Source organism: Bombina bombina, chromosome 6, assembly GCF_027579735.1.
Source record: "Bombina bombina isolate aBomBom1 chromosome 6, aBomBom1.pri, whole genome shotgun sequence".
NCBI lineage: Eukaryota > Metazoa > Chordata > Amphibia > Anura > Bombinatoridae > Bombina > Bombina bombina.
Window position 1 is genome coordinate 1,038,151,464 of NC_069504.1, and position 21,931 is coordinate 1,038,173,394.

Consider the following 21,931-nt stretch of genomic DNA (forward strand, 5'->3'; position numbering starts at 1 on the left):
AGATGCCGTCTGGATGAAGATGTTTGCCTGTCCGGATGTCCTCTTCTTGCCCGATAGGATGAAGACTTTGGACCCTCTGGAGGAGCTCTTCTTGCCGGATAGGATGAAGACTTCGGACCCTCTTCTGGACGGATCGGTGATACCCGGCGTGGTGAAGACAAGCTAGGGAGATCTTCAGGGGCTTAGTGTTAGGTTTATTTAAGGGGGGTTTGGGTTAGATTAGGGGTATGTGGGTGGTGGGTTGTAATGTTGGGGGGGTATTGTATGGTTTTTTTTACAGGCAAAAGAGCAGAATTCTTTGGGGCATGCCCCGCAAAAGGCCCTTTTAAGGGCTGGTAAGGTAAAAGAGCTTTACAATTTTTATTTTAGAATAGGGTAGGGAATTTTTTTATTTTGGGGGGCTTTGTTATTTTATTAGGGGGCTTAGAGTAGGTGTAATTAGCTTAAAATTGTTGTAATATTTTTATAATGTTTGTAAACTATTTTTTTATTTTTTGTAACTTAGTTCTTTTTTTATTTTTTGTACTTTAGTTAGTGTATTTATTTGTATTTATTTGTATTTATTTGTAGGTATTTGTATTTAATTTATTTTATTAATTTATTGATAGTGTAGTGTTAGGTTTAATTGTAACTTAGGTTAAGATTTATTTTACAGGTAATTTTTTATTTATTTTAACTATGTAGCTATTAATTCGTTATTAACTATTTAATAGCTATTGTACCTGGTTAAATTAAATACAAAGTTGCCTGTAAAATAAATATTAATCCTAAAATAGCTACAATATAATTATTATTTATATTGTAGCTATATTAGGGTTTATTTTACAGGTAAGTATTTAGCTTTAAATAGGAATAATTTATTTAATAAGATTTATTTTATTTCGTTAGAATAAAATTATATTTAACTTAGGGGGGTGTTAGTGTTAGGGTTAGACTTAGTTTTAGGGGTTAATACATTTATTAGAGTAGCGGTGAGGTCCGGTTGGCAGATTAGGGGTTAATACTTAAAGTTAGGTGTCGGCGATGTTAGGGAGGGCAGATTAGGGGTTAATACTATTTATTATAGGGTTTTTGAGGCGGGAGTGAGGCGGATTAGGGGTTAATACATTTATTATAGTAGCGGTGAGGTCCGGTCGGCAGATTAGGGGTTAATAAGTGTAGTTAGGTAGCGGCGACGTTGGGGGGGGCAGATTAGGGGTTAATAAATATAATATAGGGGTCGGCGGTGTTAGGGTCAGCAGATTAGGGGTACATAGGGATAACGTAGGTTGCGGCGGTGTACGGAGCGGCAGATTAGGGGTTAAAAATAATATGCAGGGGTCAGCGATAGCGGGGGCGGCAGATTAGGGGTTAATAAGTGTAAGGCTAGGGGTGTTTAGACTCGGGGTTCATGTTAGGGTGTTAGGTGCAGACTTAGAAAGTGTTTCCCCATAGGAAACAATGGGGCTGCGTTAGGAGCTGAACGCTGCTTTTTTGCAGGTGTTAGGTTTTTTTTCAGCTCAAACTGCCCCATTGTTTCCTATGGGGGAATCGTGCACAAGCCCGTTTGTGAAGCTGGCCATGTCCGTAAGCACCGCTGGTATTGAGAGTTGCAGTGGCGGTAAATTATGCTCTACGCTCCCTTTTTGGAGCCTAACGCAGCCCTTCTGTGAACTCTAAATACCAGCGGTATTTAAAAGGTGCGGGGGGAAAAATACACGCGTAGCTAACGCACCCCTTTGGCCGCAGAACTCTAAATCTAGCCGTGAGATACCAAGAGAAGGAAGAAAATTTGATAATAGGAGTAAATTAGAAAGTTGCTTAAAATTTCATGCTCTATCTGAATCATGAAAGAAAAAATTTGGGTTCAGTGTCCCTTTAAGAAATGCAGAGAACATATTCTGCTATGTGCAGAACATTGGAATGTGAAATATTTACAGTAAATGCACAGTAGAACACGTTATTAAAAATGAATATTGCATAAATATGATTTTTCATGTTTTCATCTACTTAACTGCAAAGGGCTCCAATGCACATATATATATATATATATATATATATATATATATATATATATATATATATATATATATATATATATATATATATATACAGTAATATATATATACAGTATGTCTAAATATGTGTACATACTGTATGTATTCATATGTTTATATGTGTCTGAAAATACATTTATACACATATAAATACATATACACACACACACATTGCCATTGTACTTCTTTACACCCCTCTTATCTATTTTCAGCTCTATGAGGGGATATCGGGTATCACATTAGTTTTAGAACCAGTTTCAATCAATGTGTAGATCAGCACTTCAAGTTTCACTATCCTCCTTGCTGGTCATTATGTTTTTTTAGGTCATAGTAGCACGGGTCTTGCCACGAGCGGCATAGCCGTGCTATTATAACCTCCCTTTGAATCTCCATTCAAAGACCAGCGATGTACAGGGTTCGTCGCTGGTCATTATGGGGTTAAAGGTCATTTTTTTATGTTAAGCAAAATTAAGCACCCCAAAAAAATGTTTAAAACCAAAACTCATAAAACTTCTAGAATATGCTTGGGTAGTGATAAACTTAGGTTGTACAAAGTTTAGAGGCAATTGATTGATGGTTAGGCATATTTTTGCACATTAAGCAACATTAAGCAATTTCTACATTAAACATTTTAGGACGTCCCTTAAATAACCTTACAAAAACAAGATTTCATAACAAGTAGAGGGGTTACTAATACTTTTCAATGCCAAAGACCTATTTGTAAAATAACAAAGCATTCAGTAAACATCTGTGTAGTGAGAGGAATAAATACAGTTGGGGAGGGCACGCTCCGTCATTTTGGGGGAAGGCTGGTGCCCCAGGTATGTTTCTCTGTATTCCAGGTCCAGCTTCTCAATTTTGTGGAAGCAAATAGCTAACGTGAAGTTTAAATTAGGGTGGGATATCTGCCTATCACAATTTTTTTTTATTTCTCCTTAATTTTTTATTAAGGCTGTGGGAACCAATTATCTGATCGTTCTCCCCTCTAATGTGACACTGGTAGTTCCAAATAAATTCTTCTACATTTAACTTCCAGCCATGCTATCTGGCATACATTTGCATAACAATGTAGTGTATTTCTGAAGTTTAAGGCTACATTATAATTGAGCCACGCTTGATAGGGAAAGAGTATCTAGAGTAATAACCTGCAAATATGGGGGGTTTCATAAGATAAAAAGAACAGTTTTATCTGTATTATGGGGAGAAAAAAAGGAAAAAATAATGTTGGAGGCGTTGGGGAGTCCTCAGTCATGTATATATTATAAGGAATCATTCAGCAGAATGTCAGGGAGCTCTAGGGATCATTGCAAATGGAACACAATCCCATGGCTGCTTTCAGTATGTTATGGGTGGGGGGGGTGGAGGAATTCTAAAAAAAAAAAACTGAAATTTCACAGCTGCCACAATATTGCAGCTGGCAGTTTGCTACGGACATAAAGTGTACACTGCTTTGCTGACATCCAGGCCTACTACAATGTTGCTATGCCACTGTCACTAAGAGGGGGACAACATTCTCACAGTAGGATGACATGGACAGAACTATATAGATTAGGACATTCTTGTTCTGATGTTGTTGACAAGATATATTGCGGTTACAAAAATTGTTGCTGTATGAACTGGTGACAGAAGTTTAGGAATAAGCAAAAGATGAAAAGCAGATAAAGGATTATAATTAATCTGCCAGAGCTTCACAAGCACACTCAATCCCAATGGTTCACCCTCATCCAATCCTAATTGTTCACCTCCATCTAATCCTGATGGTTTACCCCATCCTATCCATTAAATTCCCATGGTTCCCCTCCATCCTATCCTAATGGTTCACCGCCATCCTATCCTGATGATTCACCTCTATCTAATCCCAATGGTCTACCCAATCTTATTCTGATGGTTCATCTTCATCAAATTCCCATGGTTCATCTCCATCCTATCCAGATGGTTCACCTCCATACTATATAGAAGTTCATCCCCAGAATTTTACTTGTTTTATCAGTGAAACCTTTTCATTGTGTTCAGTTAGAAGCGCTTTACAGAGAATAAGATCCAACAAGAGCTCAGCAGTTTAATGTATAGCTGATAAAGGGCAACAGATACACATTTACATTAGACATATTTATTTTAAGTTTATTCATGAGAACACTTTTCTTTCACATACATCTGATATAGGATTTTAATTATTCATATTTTATTAAAAAGACACATTTCAATTTGTGCAAAACTACAGTTCTGTAAAAAAAAATGATTTTGCATATTTAAGAAAAGAAATAAGGATTAGGTCATTGGAATTGAGAAATAAATGGAAGAAGTAAATAAATATATTATTATCATTATGAAGCCTTTCAAGATAAAACATATATATATGTTACACAAGACTAGTGTATGGAAACAATCAAGGTGATTTGATATACATCATAACCCTATAGTGCAGATTTAGTTAATATAAAGTGTAACTGTTTATGTTCACATATCTGTCTTTGTGATTGTCAGCATATTTTGCCTGATGTTTAAGAAGACCCAATTGAGCTTGTAAATATGGTAATCTTTGCACAGGAGTTCTGTATTAGGGTAGCTCAGGCCTTTAAAAAACCATGGAGTCAAAATTGAACTTTTATGATGCAGTTTTAAACAATTGTCCCATTTACTTATATTATCAAACATACTTTGTTCTTTTGATATCCTTTATTGAAAAGCATACAAGTAGGCTCATGAGAGTACACGTGTCTTTGGCAGCAGTGTGCATCAATATTTGTAACGTTATGCATAACTGCAAGCACTGATGTCATGTAGTATTCAACAATGTATAACATTGTTACAAACAATGGGGTTAATTACAATCTTGCATTTATTTTGAGTAGAAAATTATTCCTAAACATTGGATGATATTATTTGTTTTGCCAGTAATCACAAGGCTAAAACGCTTCTGCCTGTGAGGGCCCATGCACCAGTATTCAAACACTACATCTTCTCAAAGAGTCATCGGTGGCTTGTAGACACGACCGTTCTATCCCTATAACAAAGAGCCCTTTGTTTATTGATGAATGCAAAGAATATGGGACAATTTCTACATTGACCAGAAAATGAATGGACGTGTCTACTCATTAATATGTACAATATGGAAGAATGAAACCCAATAGGCCTCCCTTTTTGTGTTAAAGCATCTTGGAGTTTGACTTAATTTAGATTTGTTACAACCACTTCACTGAATGACCACTGAGAAATAGGAGAAATTAGTTTTTTCTACCACGGTACTCTGCAAGTTATTCAAGAATTGTATAAGGGTTGCGCTTTTCAGTTGACATTTGGGGCTCCATTTATTAAGCAGCGGATGCAGATTCTGAGGTCTATCCTGAAACGGAAGTTAGTAAGCAGCACCTTTTATGTGGCGGAGTGAAATCATCCAGATCCAATACGATCGGGATGATTGACAGCCCCTGCTAGCGGCCAATTTGCCACCAGTGAGCAGGGGGCGGCATTGCACAAGCATTTTACCAGAATGCTGTCAACATTTAACAATGTTGAGCAACAAATACAAGTTGTAGAAGGTTGAAACACCAAACTGGATCCTTCTACTAGAGATTAAGAGGTAGATTTATCAAGCAGTGGATGCTGCAATCTACCCCGTAGTTTTAGCTTCCCCTGAAACATAAGTTAAGAAGCAGCAGTCTTAAGACGGCTGCTCCTTAACTCGTCCGCCACCTCTGAGGTGGCGAATAGCAATCATCCCGATCGGACACGGGATGTGCAGGGGGTAGTATTGCACAAGCATTTCACATGAAATGCTTGTGCAATGATAAATGCCGACAGTGTATGCTGTAGGCATTTATCAATGTCGGGCGGACATGATCCGCTGACACATGATAAATTGGCCCCTAAGCCTTAAAAGTAGACAAGCAACTCAGAACTGCTTGACATTAAATAAAAAAAAGGCAAAAATGCAAATTTAGCTTTAAAGCAGACGAGTACAATATCCTTAAAAAAAGGAAAGAAAACAATAACAACATACAATGAGCATAAAACACAGAATACACAATATGCCTTAAAATCAAACAAAGTCCATATGCAGGAGTGGGATGCGGTCCCAGCAAAGTAAGGCTTTGATAGATGAGCAGACTTTAAATAGTCAGATGGTGCTGGAATTGGAAAAACAATCCCAAAGACAGAAACGAACCAAAGCTAGAGGTGTTACGTGTTACTTACACCGAGTAGGTTCGGATCGATTCCACAGTAGTAGTCCTTTTCAGAGACAGGCTTTATCCGAGTTGTCCTTGACACTTTTTCAATTGGCGTTCCTATGGCGGTGTATACAATGTATCCGCTACTTCGTGGTTAGACACATCCACCTGGGATTGGGACATAGAGCTTAGAACTTGAAAAAGGCCTTGAATGTCTAAAAATGCGTTGCTCTATGCACCTTTGTTTATGTCCTGACTCGGCATCTGTAGTCCCAATCCCAGGTGGATGTGTCTAACCGCAAAGTAGCGGATACATTGTATACACCGCCATAGGAACGCCAATTGAAAAAGCATCACGGACAACTCGGATAAAGCCTGTTTCTGAAAAGGACTACTACTGTGGAATCGATCTGAACCTACTCGGTGTAAGTAACACGTAACACCTCTAGCTTTGGTTCGTTTCTGTCTTTGATTGGGATCTTTTTTCCAATTGCAGCGCAATCTGACTATTTGAAGTCCGCTCATATATCAAAGCCTTACTTTGCTGGGACATCATCCCACTCCTGCATATGGACTTTGTATGATTTTAAGGCATATTGTTCATTCTGTGTTTTATGCTCATAGTATGTTATTGTTTTTTGATGCTGCACTGTGGTTTTAATTTTGTTTTAAATATATTTGAGATTTTATTATTTCTAGATTAAATGGGGCATATTTATCAAGCTCCGTATGGAGCTTGATGCCCCGTGTTTCTGGCGAGCCTGCAGGCTCGCCAGAAACAGAAGGTTATGAAGCAGCGGTCACAAAGATCACTGCTCCATAACCTGTTCGTCTGCTCTGAGCAGGCGGATAGACATTGCCGGAAATCAACCCAATAGAGTACGATCGGGTTGATTGACACCCCCTGCTGGCGGCCGATTGCCCGCGAGTCAGCAGGGGGCGGCGTTGCACCAGCAGCTCTGGTCTGGCGGACCTGATCCGCACTGTCGGATCAGGTCCGCCAGACTATCATAAATAGGGGCAATGTATTTTATTTTACACGTTCTATCATGCTTTGCTAATTAAGCAGTTTTTCACAGCGGAACAGTTTTCTTTCCTTTTTTAAGGCCTCATTTTTAACTGTTTTGCTTTTAGCAATTTCTTTTGCGCAGATTACAACCCCCCCCCCTTTTTTTCTAAATTTAGTTTTAAAGCAACATTGTCTTTGTAAAAGTCCAAGTTATGTATCAGAAAAAAATAATAATTACACATAAATAACATTTTTACAAGTTATGATGTGATGATTTTCTGTGACTGCTTAAAAAAATGCTCTAATATGTTAAAGCTTTTTATTATTGCACTATTACTCGCATATAACTATGTATATAACTCCTGAAAAGTGATTAAACACATAGTTAAAGTAAGCTTTAAAGCACTACTGGGAGCCTCCTGAACACATCAGGTGAGCAAATAATAAGAGACAAACATGCGTAGCCACCAATCACCAGCTACTCCCAGTAGAATAGGATATGAACATACTCTTTTTCAACAAAGGATACCAAGATAGAAATTTGAAATTAGCGCTATCTGAATCATGAAGTTTCAGTTTGACGTTTCTATCCTATTAACTATCAGTTTGTTGGTGAGTGAATAACCCAGAAGTCATAAGTCCCAATATTAAGAAATGCTTTGTGTTGAGAGTAAAAGCATGAGATGTAACTCTCCATGTTCCAGGCAGTACCAGTTTTTATTATCACATTTTACATATAAATGAAACGTTTGTTGTATTCATATGCAGACAATGACTATGAAAAGGTCTATTGGATAACTAGCAAACTCATTTTATAAATGCCTCCTAATAAAGAGAAATGAGTTTCAGTATAATTGTGTTTGTTAATCAGAAAGTATATTTGCTTACATTTCTTTGACAATAATATATTTTGTCTTGTGCATCTAGAACTCATTTTTTATTAACAGCTACAAACAAGTAAACTTGGGTGGGCTTAAACACCCAGAAAACACATATCCTCTATTTCAATTCACAAAACAGATGCATCCGCTCTCCTTTTCCCTTTCTCTTTTATTCTACTCTCTCTATTCCACACAGTAGCTTTAAGGGACACTCAATACATTTTATAAGCATAGTACTGAGGTTATTCCCCACCTCCCTCTTGTCACGAGTGCCGCCATGTTGAAATCTATCCTTCACTACATTCCAGTGCTGATCTGTTTGCTCATGTGCAGTATCTCTCCTTCAGACACCTGCAGTGTAACCTAGATTACAAAATGGCAGCAAACATGATTAGAGGGAGGTGCATGAAATGTGTTTAGTTTCCATTTAAACATGTTTGCACTGGGTTCATTATCTTAGTTAAATGTATTGTACGACCCTCTGAAGAGTTCAGAAATGTATAGCACCAGCATAATATTTTAAATAAGTTTCTATTATACATTTGTTTAAAAAAAATGCCTGTTTTTAACAGTTTTTACCTCAGAATGTATTGGGCGACTAAACCATGTAGTACTGACATCCTTTAAACTAGAATTTACTGTAATGTGACACAGATAATATGTCACTAACAAGTCTAGATATCTAAGGGTTTGTTTTTTTTGTATTTCCACAGATGTTAAAAAGCATTAAAGGTGTACCCATGTAGATTTTTCCTAAATAAAAAAAACAAAGTTCTGAGGAGAAATAGGGGCCTATCTATCAAGCTCTGAAAGACTCGTCAGAAACAGCAGTTATGAAGCAGCGGTCACAAAGACCGCTGCTCCATAACCCTGTCTGCCTGCTCTGAGTACGATCGGCTTGATTGACACCTCCCTGCTGGCGGCCACGAGTCAGCAGGGGGTGATGTTGCTCTCCTTATTCAGCGAAGTCTGGCGGACCTTTTCCGCACTGTTGGATCAGGTCCGCCAGACTTTGGTAAATAGAGGCCAAAGTCTTTACTTGGTGTGCACATTGTGCTAATTTAGGCATAAAAAACGTTTCCTACCAAATATCTAAAATATGCTTTGCTGTAGAAAAGAAAAGTAAATAATCACTGTATTATTTAAAAAATGAATTTAATGTTTGCTTATATATTTTGCAAGTAAATGAGTTTCAACTGGATGACAGATAGATAAATACATATAGCAGATAGATAGACAGACAGATAGAAAGTATAGACAGACCAGAAAGACAGATACAATTAGAGATAGATACACATAAAACAGGTATAGATAGTTAGATAGATAGATAGATAGATAGATAGATAGATAGATAAGACCAACAGGTGTATACAGTTAGATTATATGATTTTATTTCAGTTTATTAAATATACTAATATTAGCATTAGTCTCTGTGGTTACTATGGTTACCTAATGTTCCACTGCATAAATTCTGCAGAACTAAATAATATCCCTGAAAACTGCAAAGTGCGTACCATCCAGTAATCCAATAGGTCAAGTAAAAAAGTTCTGGGTTTAAAAGATACAGTATTCTCTGCAGTGTTGCAGGTGCTTGATCACCAAGTTGCAGCCAGATTGTTCTTCAAGCAATATTTTTGCACAGGCACAGCGACATCTCGGCTGTAATATAAAGTAGCCACTATATTGCTGACAGGTGAGACGTAGACACATAGGGGTTTAAGTTGCATATTTATTTCCCAGAATCTCTGAACTCTCTGTTGTAGTGAACCTTACTCTAAACATGTTCCAGAAAGGCACTAATTAGAAATATTTTATTTCCATTTTGGTTTCGCAGCTTCCTACTGAACACAACACAGTAACATGATGTAACGTGCTACAGTATTCTGACGAGTTACTTTTCCAGCTATGATAAAAGGAAGAACAGCAGATTATGGGGCCCATTTATCAAAGGGCTTGCGGACCTGATCCGACACTGCGGATCAGGTCCGCAAGACCTCGCTAAATGCGGAGAGCAATACGCTCTCCACATTTAACATTGCACCAGCAGCTCACAAGAGCTGCTGGTGCAACGCCGCCCCCTGCTGACTCGCGGCCAATCGGCCGCCAGCAGGGAGCTGTCAATCAACCCGATCGTATTCGATCGGGTTGATTTCCGGCGGTTCCTGTCCGCCTGCTCAGAGCAGGCGGACAGGGTTATGAAGCAGCGGTCTTTAGACCGCTGCTTCATAACTTGTGTTTCTGGCGAGTCTGAAGACTCGCCAGAAACACGGCCCTTCAAGCTCCATACGGAGCTTGATAAATGGGCCTGCCTATATCATTACACTGCAAGTTCCTCTGAGCTTCAGTGCTTTGTATTTCGTTGTATCTTTACATATAGTCCCTGATTTTAACTGTTATATAACTAAGCACAGCATTTAGGATACCAGTATTAATATTAATCTCCTCTGTTTTGCTTATAAATAATTCATTTCTAAATGCATTCCTGTTCCACTGCAGGAGTGTCAAAAACTCATAAAATAGAGTCAGATCGGCCTATTTGTCAAAAATCTCTATGTATAATGCATCTGATAGCTGTTTGCATATACATATAATATTCCAGTCTCCCTTACTGTATTAACCCCTGATTGAAGGCTAATCTAACACTAATCTACAATATTATTTAAAGTTATATTTCAGTATATTCTCATTTGTTTTTGCCCATAGCAACTTCAATTCATTAACCTTTATTGTAGGGTTCTGTTTTCATAAAAATGTCTCTCTCTCACATTTAAAGGGACATTAAAATGGCATTAAACACCTCTTGTTTTTGTGTAAAAATTGTGCTCCTCCCACGCTCTCTAGAGAGGCCAACAAGCAAATTCTGTAACTTGCAAATGCTGCAAATCTAGTTTAGATCATTTGCAGTATTTTGAAATCTAGGTGACCAATTTTACTTTTTTGGCCTCTCTAGGGAGCCTGAGACAATGCAACATTTTTACACAAACACAAGAGACAGAAAGAGAAATATTTTAAACGCATTGGGCCAGATTACAAGTGGTGCGCAATCGTTTGCGCACAAGCGATAATGGGTTTTACACGGGGCGTTGCACTTATCCATATGTATTTATATGTATGTATATAGACAGCAGGCAGGCCAGCACTCACGGTTACCATTTCATCCACCCAGGGTGCTTCCATGGTATTGATAGTAGTAAAGAATGGGGACGCACTCGCCAGGATTTCCAAAGTTACCTTTAATGTAACGTTTCGGGGTGTTACCCCCTTCGTCAGACAATACAAAATTGTCTGGCGAAGGTGGTAACCCCCCCCGAAACGTTACATTAAAGTTAACTTTGGAAATCCTGGCGAGTGCGTCCCCATTCTTTACTACTATGTTTGTATATGTATTAATTATTGCAGTTACGTAAGTAGATGAAAACATGTAAAAACATATTTATGCAAAATTCATTTTTAATAAAGGCTTTTAACTATATATTTAATGTAAATGTTTCACATTTTTATGTTCTGCACATAAGGGGAATATGTTTTAAGTATTTTTAAATAGATATTCCTATACAGTATATATCTGTATATATCTAAACCTATATATAATTTTATATATATATATATATATATATATATATATATATATATATATATATATATATATATACAGTATATACTGTATATATATATATATATATATATGTACAGATATATGTTGTACAAAAATACCATCAGATACATGTAAAAATGTTTATTTTTGAATAAATAGAACATATTCTGCTCTTTGTGGGGTTTGTGGGGGTGTTAGGTTTTTTCCACTTTTTTTTCTCTATTTACTTCTATGGGGGGAAAAAGTGAACGTGCACACTAAATTCTAAGTTAGGCTTATTTCGCTTGTAAGGTTAGCGCAAGAGTGAAAACAGTTTACGTTCAACTCATAATAGGAGCGCAACCCGACGAGCGCAAAAAGCTAACTTTTATTGCAATTAACACTCGATCGGGGGGCGTTAATTATCGCTCCACTCGTATTCTGGCCCATTATGTTCTTTTACAAATGCTCCTCTGATGTTGTATGCTTATAGGGCTTGCCAGTGGCCACCAACACAGCTGCAGTAGTTGCCCTTATTAACCAGTTAGCAATCTGTCCATAGGAATGAGTTGTGCACCTATGTACTTCTTATTAGTCTCAAAATCAGTTTAAACAGCTTTAACTTAATCCATTTTTCCTTCAAAAATATTTTAACATTTTAAAAAGTGCTCTTTCATGTGCATGATATAAATGTCCCTTTAAATCACTATACATAAAAACTGTAGAAACAAATTCAAACATTTTTTGAAGCCTTCATGTCATTACTATTGACAAAATATGAAATTGTTTTTTTTCTAATCCTTCCCCTTATCTCCATACAGTTGCTGATTTGTCTTGGAGTCACAGCATCTTTAAGGGCACAGAACTGTTTTACACCGGTTCTCTTGTTCCTGCAAGAGATGGCTTTTTGGTAACCCCTGGAATATCAAAGGTCCCCCATATTGGCTTTCTGTCTGGACCTGGTTGGAGGAATCGGGGGTGGAGCTCTTCTGGGTGGGTCTAATCTCTGAAACACAAAATAACAGAACAAAAGATATTTTAAAGTTTCTACCAAACTAGTAAATTTCTAACAATGGCATCATATAAGGTAACACTTCTTCATTTTATTGGTTCACTGATGATCTAAAGCTAATGATTTACGAAGTCTTATCAGTACGGTCAGGTCCCTCAAATATTTTTAGAAATTCAACGTTTAGTTTGAGAGCTGTTAATCTTGCTATGTAGGGTTCTGGATTCGAAGAAGACACAACTACTAAAAACATTCCCAAAGACATGATTATTCTCCATGATGGTGAGTTTTTGAGTCTTAAACACATCATGAGATAACATTTTTCCCAGAGTGTTCAAACTGCAGTTAGTGAACTGTGTAATTCTTTATTGATCTTTGTTATTCATGTAGAACTGTAGCCTCTATTCACTCAGTGTAGATGGAATTTTAACTAAACATATGTCTGTTATGTATTCATTCAAACATATAAATTAATAAGGATGTTTAAACCCTTCCGTCTCATTCACGCTAGTTTAACAGGCAACCATGAAATGAAAAAACATTTGGTATCTGTGCACCCAGGAGAGATGAAACATTTGTATTTCTCTCTCTATGTTCTCAATAATATGCCAAGAATAGTATGTGAACAAAGAACAATACATATATTTTCCATGAAAAAAATAATAAAGAACATATATATTTAAAGCCCATTCTTAGAGGCACATTTCAATGACTGAAGTTATGTATTGTAATTTCAAGTTGCCTACTTTGTGCACTTTTATTAAACATATACGTTTATGAGGTTAAAATTTATTTTTTTGGAGAAGATTGACCTTGTAAACCAGGTAGGAATTATGTTCGGGTTTATATCTTTCTAATTTGTTTTATTGAAAATGGTGTTTTTTTTATTAACATAGAGAACACAATCTTTCAAGCACAGATGAGATTGTTAAAGGGACAGTCTACTTGAAAAATGTTATTGTTTAAAAGATAGATAATCCCTTTATTGCCCTATTCCCCAGCTTCGTACAACCAACATGGTTATATTATTATACTTTTTACCTCTGTGATTACCTTGTATCTAAGCCTCTACAGACTGCCCCCTTATCTCAGTGCTATTTACAAACTTGCATTTTAGTCTATCAGTGCTGGCTCATGCGTAACTCCACAGGAGTGAGAACAGTGCTATCTTTATGGCTCACACAAACTAGCTAATAAAATGCACTGTGATAAAGGCGGCCTGCAGGGGCTTAGAAAAAGGCAGAGATTTAGAGTTGTAGATGTTATAAAGTATATCAATAAAACAATTTTGGTTGCGCAAAGCAGGGGAATGTGTAGTAAAGGCGTTATCTATCTTGTTAAAAAATCAAGTAAACCGTCCCTTTAACTAGCACGAAATATGATCTCCATTTTCCCACAACAATACTAACAATTGCCGATAATGGATGCTGATTACTAAAATCCAATGGTTTGATGGAGTTTGCGTATAAGGATAAAGAATGTGTAAAATGTTTATACATGCACCTTCTAATGTGATCTAGAGACCAATATTTCTTCCAAGGAGCTACGACCATCCTGAGCTGAGTTATTGAGGTTTTTCTAAACATCTATATAACCAAAATTTGTTGTCCGCCATGACACATAGATGGCTGCCATGGTTAAAACAAGTAAAATAAATATAAAAACTGGTGGTTTTGCAATACCAATACATAGAGGTAATCACTAAAAAAAATTGAATTTGCATACAGAAACAATGTTCAAATATGCATATTGCAAATCTGAATCTGTCTGGCCTTTCCACTGAAAACAAATCTGTTAAAACCCTGGTATTGAAACAGTTAAAGATGCTGAGTTCAAAAGATAGAATAGTGTGTATTATCTGTATTCATTTTAGAGCAGATCCTTTACCTTTACAGCTATGTGAGCTGGAGGGCGTGGCGCTGGTCTGCTAGGTGGAGGTATCCTCACTGGAAGCACTTTCTTTGCAGCACCATCAGTAGCAGGACTTCCTTTACTGCAATCTGGTGCTGCTACAGCTTCATTGTTTCTTTTCAGGTTAGACGGAAACAAGACTGGGCTCTGAGCACACTGTTTAAAAACAAAGATGATTGCACTGTAACATCATCTAAAACAAAGTGTCACATATACAGCTTTAGTGCTCACTATTGTTAATTACAAATTGTTCATACTATTGCACTTTCTGATTAGATTTGTTTGTGTGCATTTGTTGTAGCACAAGTTCCTTTAGTACATACTCTCTATTTCTTTCTAAAAAAAAAACTTTATTAAAGAGACATTCAATTTAAATTAAACCCCATAAAGGGCTACATTACAAGTAAAGTGCAATAATATCAGCCCTCTCCAGTTAAATCAATAGTGCTTCTATTCTTGAAAGTAAAATGTTAGCATGTGAGTGACTCAGACGTGGAGGTTAGAAACAGCGTGGTTGCACTATTTCCCTTTCCTCATAGACTTATATGGTGCGCACTACAAAAGCCTCTTCTGGCTTTCACTCACACGCTAACACGAAGGTGTGCTAGGACAACTGCGCTAAAGCTGAAGGCACGTTAAGAATACTTTAAATACCTATATTCTTCACTTAGAAGTTTTTATTTTTCTTAAAAATAATTAAAAATAATAATAATAATAATATATATATAGCTAAATAGCAATATGAATATATATAGATAAAAATAGATAGAAAATTTTATTTTTAGTAAAAAAAAAAATCTCTATCTCTCTCTCTCACGAAACGCGTAAGGGCGGAGCTATACAGCGTGTGACGTCACATCCGGTCTCGCGGTCTTGGAATTTAGAGACCTATACCGGCAGCTGTTTTCTTTATCCATTCACTCCTTCAACACGGAACTTCGAGTTTCTACTATTATAATAAGAGACACTGAAGCACAGTTTCCTAGAAGCACGGGACTTCCAATCAGGTCTGTTCTTTGTCGTTCTCCACATATGGAACATTTGTAGTTTTCAACTGCTACAAGAGTCTTTGCAGTACAGGATTCTGCGTTGATATTTCTGCCTACTACAAGAGACATTGGAGACATTGGAAACTTTGGAAAGATTGGAACTCAGGACTTTGATGATCAGATGAGTATACATAATTAACCAGTATACAGCTCTGATTTTTACTTTATACACCTACATTGTTTTTCGTCTTTTATTCATATATCCATATGTGCACATATTGACTATTTTTAAGTGGACACTTTCTCCCCACGGATACCATTTTTCGGAGTCTTTTAAGACTAGGAGCCTGTTCATTAGGACTCCTCTGAATGACTTTTATTTGTGTAACTGAAGTTACTTTTAGCAAGGGTAATTAAAGCTGTTTTTTTTCACTCCTGTTCTTTTAAACATCAGTTGATATTTCTGTATACTAGTGGGGATTACACATTATATGTACACACTCTTTACCTCCCATTAATTAGGTTAATCTTTGAGAGTTTTATTGGCTAATGGTTTTGCCATCTCACCGTGTGAGAGCGCTGTCCTAAATCCCCTTTTTTTGTTTACTCACCTTACATAGATTTCCTTTATTTTTGTGACTTTAAAGGTTCAGTCTATATTCTCGATAGCAGCACTCCAGGGGTACCATTGCCTCCCTTTTGACACTGTTCAGTCACTTATTGAATTTAGGATCCTACTTTAAACGTTCTCTCCTACATTTAACTTTCTGGTTTAATTTTTCCTTCTCTCACATATATATATATTTGTCTATTTTTAGAGCTTTTTAGAGCAAAACCAGATCTTAGTGTGTATGTGTATCCTTAGTTGAATAGTGGATGCCTGATGAAACAGCTAGCAACGCTGAGAAACGCGTTGCAATCAGCTTTATTCGATCATTCCTTGGCACACCTGGGCCTCTATATCCTTTTGAGGATCAGTTTGCTGGGACACTGCGAGATCCCAGCTTGTGTCACTTAGCACATTTGGTGCTGCTCCCTTTGTGAGTATATTTACTAAACAAGACCTGCTACTGTTTGTTACATTTGCAGCATTATACTAGGAGGCGCCCTCTTGTTTGTGATTCCTCTTCACAGATTCCTGGATTCTCGACTTATCTTTGAGAGGAGCTGCCGATACTACATATACTGGTCCACATTATCTGGGTTTATTTCCACTACTACAGAAGACCTCATTGGAATATCTTTGACCTATACAGTGGTCTATACCAAGGACTCAGATAAGACTCTATACCAATTGTTATTCTGTACCTAATGGTTGTTTATATTATGTTTTTATATGTCAATGTGCACATTTAGTCACTAACCATATTTATATTCAATTTGGGTATATTTATCCACAGTCATATTGGGTTTATGAGCGCCCCCTAGGGTTGAAAACGTGAGTGTTTTCAACAGGTTAGTTTGCTTAGTTGAATAGTAAATCTAAGCAGTCTCATAGGAGATCAGGAGCATGCACCTGTATTTATGACAGTAATGTTTGCTAAATATTTTGTAGTAGAGTTATATATTGTTGCAAACATTGCTGCCATAAAGAACTAAAGAAACGTGCATGCTCCTGAGCTCCTATGAGACTGCATAGATTTACTATTCAACTAAGGATACGAAAAGAATAAAGAAAGTTATTTAAAATTGCTTGCTCTATCTGAATAATGAAAGTTTAATTTTGACTGTACTGTCCCTTTAAGAGGTGTGAAACAGATATTGCATATTGCAGTTTTGGGTGGCTTCTCATTTTCTATTCTAAGTGCTTAACAGAAGAAGGGGCATTTTTGGGGAACTTTTGTAGTGAAAACACATTCGTAGCTGCAAGCTTTTAGCAGATCCAATTTGAATTGTGAACACTCGAAAAAACATGCTGACCAATTTGTCAGGAAAGGAAAAAGCCATTTTGTGGGGAAATAGCCGACAGACTGTGATCAGCTCCATAATGTTTCAGCAAATCTATGATTAGGTGCTTCTTCCATGAATATTATGTATATTATTTTGATACAATGAGTAACTAAACATCTCACATACACCAAAATACAAAACTATTAAGATTTAGTTCCACTTTTGAGACTTTGTTAACTTTACTATAATTCAGCACTGTATTCCAATCCATTAGAGTTTACCATCCAATAACTTTATAAGCATCTTACATGGTGTTTGGTTTGATGTTCCATGACATGCCAATCAGTTGCAAGTGAGGTTTGCAAATTTGTTTTTACTACAGATTAGAAAACATATGCAAACTGTAAGAAAAAGGCTTTTAAATGTTTTTGTGGGGTTCTGTATACCGGCATGCAGTCAAAATATATTCTGCCAATGTGAAAGGAACATGCTAGTTAATCTACATTGAAGCATAGTGTGCACATCATTCTATAATACCCACTACTCATTAAAGGGACATTATACACTATTTTTTTCTTTGCATAAATGTTTTGTAGATGATCTATTTATATAGCCCATAAAGTTTTTTTTTAAATGTATAGTTTTGCTTATTTTTAAATAACATTGCTCTGATTTTCAGACTTCTAAACATGCCCCAAAGTTTTAGGAAAATACTGATGTATACCTACTCCAGCTTGCTCCTGTTTGTGTAAAGGGTCTTTTCCAGGGGTCAAGTCAGGCGGGAAAGCATGGGAACGGAGTTCCTGCACTATTTTTGCAGGGGGGGGGGGGGGACAGAGAACAGAAACTCTTCAGTAAACACTGCTGCTGCTGGTGGGAGGAACTAGAGCACAGTCTGAATAGAGGGATAGTGAGATCCTCTAGTAATGGGCAGTAACACTTCCTACAATACACTAAATGTAAGCCTGTCAGCAGTCCTGCTGTGTGATCACCCTGCACTTTGTGGAACATATGGTGCTTACATTTCTGTTTGGCTTGATCTGGGGCTATTTAGCTACCCTCAGCAGAAATAGGACTGTTGCACCTTAAGTGGGTGAGACTCTGTGACAGAGGAGGAGTCTCAGGACCAAAGGCAACCATTCAACCCTTCATTAGTTTTAATTTGCTTTCATTAACCAAAGTGTATAGATTATATACTGTGACAGAAAGCAAGGCCTGGTTATAAATGGAAGATATTTAAGACCAAGCATTGTACATGCTATTTCTCCTTTCAGTTAAAACCCCAGGGAGAGTGTGTATTTGATTATGCAGTTGATAAACTGTGTTCTGGGTCCCTGGGGTTTGGGATAATTGGAGAGAGGGTGGGCCATTATCCCAGACAGCTGTGAAGCTGTCCAGCAGCTAATCACAGGTGTGGCTAATTAGAAGTTGTGAGGGTTTAAATAGCAGCCTCACTTAGGCCTTGAGAGAGAGTTACACAGCTATAGAAGCTGGTGTGTGTGTTTGTTACACTGTGTAAAAGACTTTTGTTCCTGTGAACTGTAAAAGGACATTATTTTTACAAAGCACTTGTGGAATGCTGTGAAGTGCTGGGACACATGTAAAAGTACTTAACTTTGCTGCAGAGGAAGGATTTCCCTCTTTTGAAAATGAACTGCCTGTTTGTTATTGCTGTGAAAAATAAAGCCTTTTAAACTACAGTGGATTGTCCTGTGCTGCATTTGTGCCCTAGAACAGTGTTTTTCAACCAGTGTGCCGTGGCACACTAGTGTGCCGTGAGAGATCCTCAGGTGTGCCGCGGCAGACTGACAACAGATTTTTTAAACTTTGCTTGTTTTTTACTCCCAGTGCAGGGGTAGTTTGTAGGAGGCATGGCATAACAGCACAATACATACAGTATGTGTGTGTTTGTGTGTATGTGTATATATATATGCTGTATTAGGCTACAATGTGTGATTTTTTTTTAATTTTGGGATGGTGGTGTGCCACAGGATTTTTTAATGTAAAAAAGTGTGCCACGGCAAAAAAAAGGTTAAAAACCACTGCCCTAGGAGACCGTGGTTAAAAGTGTTTCCTGTTACAATACATATAAATACAGCATGTATGTGTGTTTGTGTATGCATGTATGTATAAAACAATATTAATTGTGAGGGGGTGAAAGTCTTAGTGAGTTCCCACACTTTCTTTTGTAGGTTGACCCCTGGTCTTTTCATATGCAAAAGAAGGAGGAGGGGGGTTGTCTTATTTCACACTTGCAGTGGGCTTTCCAGCTACCTTTTCAACAGAGCTAAACTGAGAGCTTCTAAGTAAGTTTTTAAATTATTTTATACTGGATTTTATATCAGTATCTGTGCATCTTATTCTTTATAGTAGTGTCTATTACATGCAGTTATATAGCAACATTCATGAACTCACCGTCTGCTTGAGAGGTCTCTGTCCAGAGATAAAACCATGACTGGGTTTGACTTGTCCATTACTGGGAATATAAACATTTAAATATTACGTCAACTGGGCTACAACTTCACTGGACTTGCTAAAACCAAAGAGACACTGGCAGATAAAGGGACATGAAACCCAATTTTTTTTCTTTCATGATTCAGACTTTTAAACAACTTTCCAATTTACTTCTATTATCAAAATGTTTTTGTTTCTTTTTTATTCTTTGTTGAAAAGCAGAGCTATACGCTCAGAAGTGTACACATATCTGCAGCACTATATGCAGTTTTGCAAGAATGTTATACATTTGCAAGAGCACTAGGTGGCAGCACTATTTTCTGCTTTGTAGGGATCCAGACACGTGCATGCTACCCATCTAGATAGCTCTTCAACAAAAAATATAATGAGAACAAAGCAGAAATAAATTGGAAAGTTTTTTTTTTTAAATTGCATGCTCTGTCTAAATCACAAAATATTTTTTTTTTAGGATCATGTTCCTTAAATCATATACATCATATGTTTTAAAGCTAAATGCATTCATGCCCTTAATGTAATTGTTAAAAAGATACCAAACCCGCATTTTTTCTTTAATGATTCTGATAAAGAATGCCATTTTAAGCAATTTTCTAATTTACTCCTATTATCAATGTTTCTTTGTTCTCTTGCTATCTTTATTTAAAAAGCAGCAATGTAAAGCTTAAGAGCTGGCCTATTTGTGGTTGGCTGCCATGTTGTAACTTAGGTTACCTTCTTTACCGTGGCCAATTAGAGACAGTAATAAATAGTTTAGAAAAATGTGCAGCCAATGGCTGTGTGGAAGATATAGTGTTCTGCACATTTTTAACAGGAACTGAAAAGCTCACAATTACAGAATAGAATTACAGAAAAAGGGGACAAAATTGATAATTAAAGTATATTGCAGAGTTTTTTGTATATATACGATTTATAACTTTATATAAACATCTCAAAGCATTTAATGTCTCTTTAAGTTCGCCAGCTAAGGTTGTGTGGCATAAACCTATCTGAGCACTGAATACTGAGAGTGCTTTTCATGCACTTTAAGAGGCCTATTTATCAAGCCATCAACCGCAAATACGCTGGAATTCTGCAGCGTAATTGTGGCGAGCTTGATTCAACCTAGTTATCAAAGCCTACAGACCGACAAAAGTTAAAATCTGTGACGTAACATATGATCCGCCGGTCTCAGTCCGACACAGATCGATGCTTACGTCATTACAGATGTTCCGAATACAAATTCGGCACTATTTGACAACTTTTGCAAGTTATCAACTTTCTAACAGGTACGCTCGCCACTATTCCGGCCCAGCGTACCTGGTTTTCAATCCGCCACCCTGGAGGCCGTGGATTCCATAGGAATCAATGGGAGTCTGAAAGCAGCGAAAGCTCATGTTCGATGCTGCCAGATATCCCATTGATTTCTATGCTAGAATAAAAGTAACGTTTACACCTAACACCCAACATGTACCGTGAGTCTAAACACCCCTAATCTGCCGCCCCAACATCACCGCCACCTACATAAAATATATTAACCCCTATCCCGCCGCTCCCGGACCCCACCGCAACTAAATAAATGTTTTAACCCCTATCCCCCCGCTCCTGGACCCCTCCACAACTAAATAAATGTATTAACCCCTAAACCTCTGGCCTCCCACATCACTACCACTTCCTAAACCTATTAACCCCTAAACCGCCAGCCCCCCACATCGCCATAAACTAAATTAAGCTATTAACCCCTAAACCTAACAAACCGCTAACTTTACATTAAATATTAGCTCATCCCTATCTTATAATAAATTTACCTTTAGAATTAAATTAAACTATATTAAACTACTAATTAACCTACCCTAACTATTATACTAAAATTACATTAAACTAAAAATTAAATTAACTATATTACATATTTAAAAACCTAACCCTACTCAAGTTATTTAAATCTACAATAAATAATTATTAAGTTACAAAAAAAATAACAACTAAGTTACACAAAATAAAAAACACTAAGTTAC

The 21,931-nt window shown here is 37.0% G+C and overlaps 1 protein-coding gene across 3 annotated transcripts in view; it reads right to left on the bottom strand.

The window, feature by feature from the left end:
* Window positions 1-12,272: 12,272 nt before the first annotated feature.
* Window positions 12,273-21,931, bottom strand: part of ADAM19 (ADAM metallopeptidase domain 19) — a 329,717-nt gene continuing 320,058 nt past the window's right edge. For all 3 annotated transcript variants that reach the window (XM_053718789.1, XM_053718788.1, XM_053718787.1), the window contains 3 exons: window positions 19,884-19,944; window positions 14,566-14,745; window positions 12,273-12,675 (listed from right to left, as the gene is read on the bottom strand). In XM_053718789.1, coding sequence (XP_053574764.1) covers window positions 12,595-12,675; window positions 14,566-14,745; window positions 19,884-19,944 — 322 coding nt within the window. In that variant the 3' untranslated portion in view covers window positions 12,273-12,594. The remainder of the gene's footprint in view (window positions 12,676-14,565; window positions 14,746-19,883; window positions 19,945-21,931) is intronic.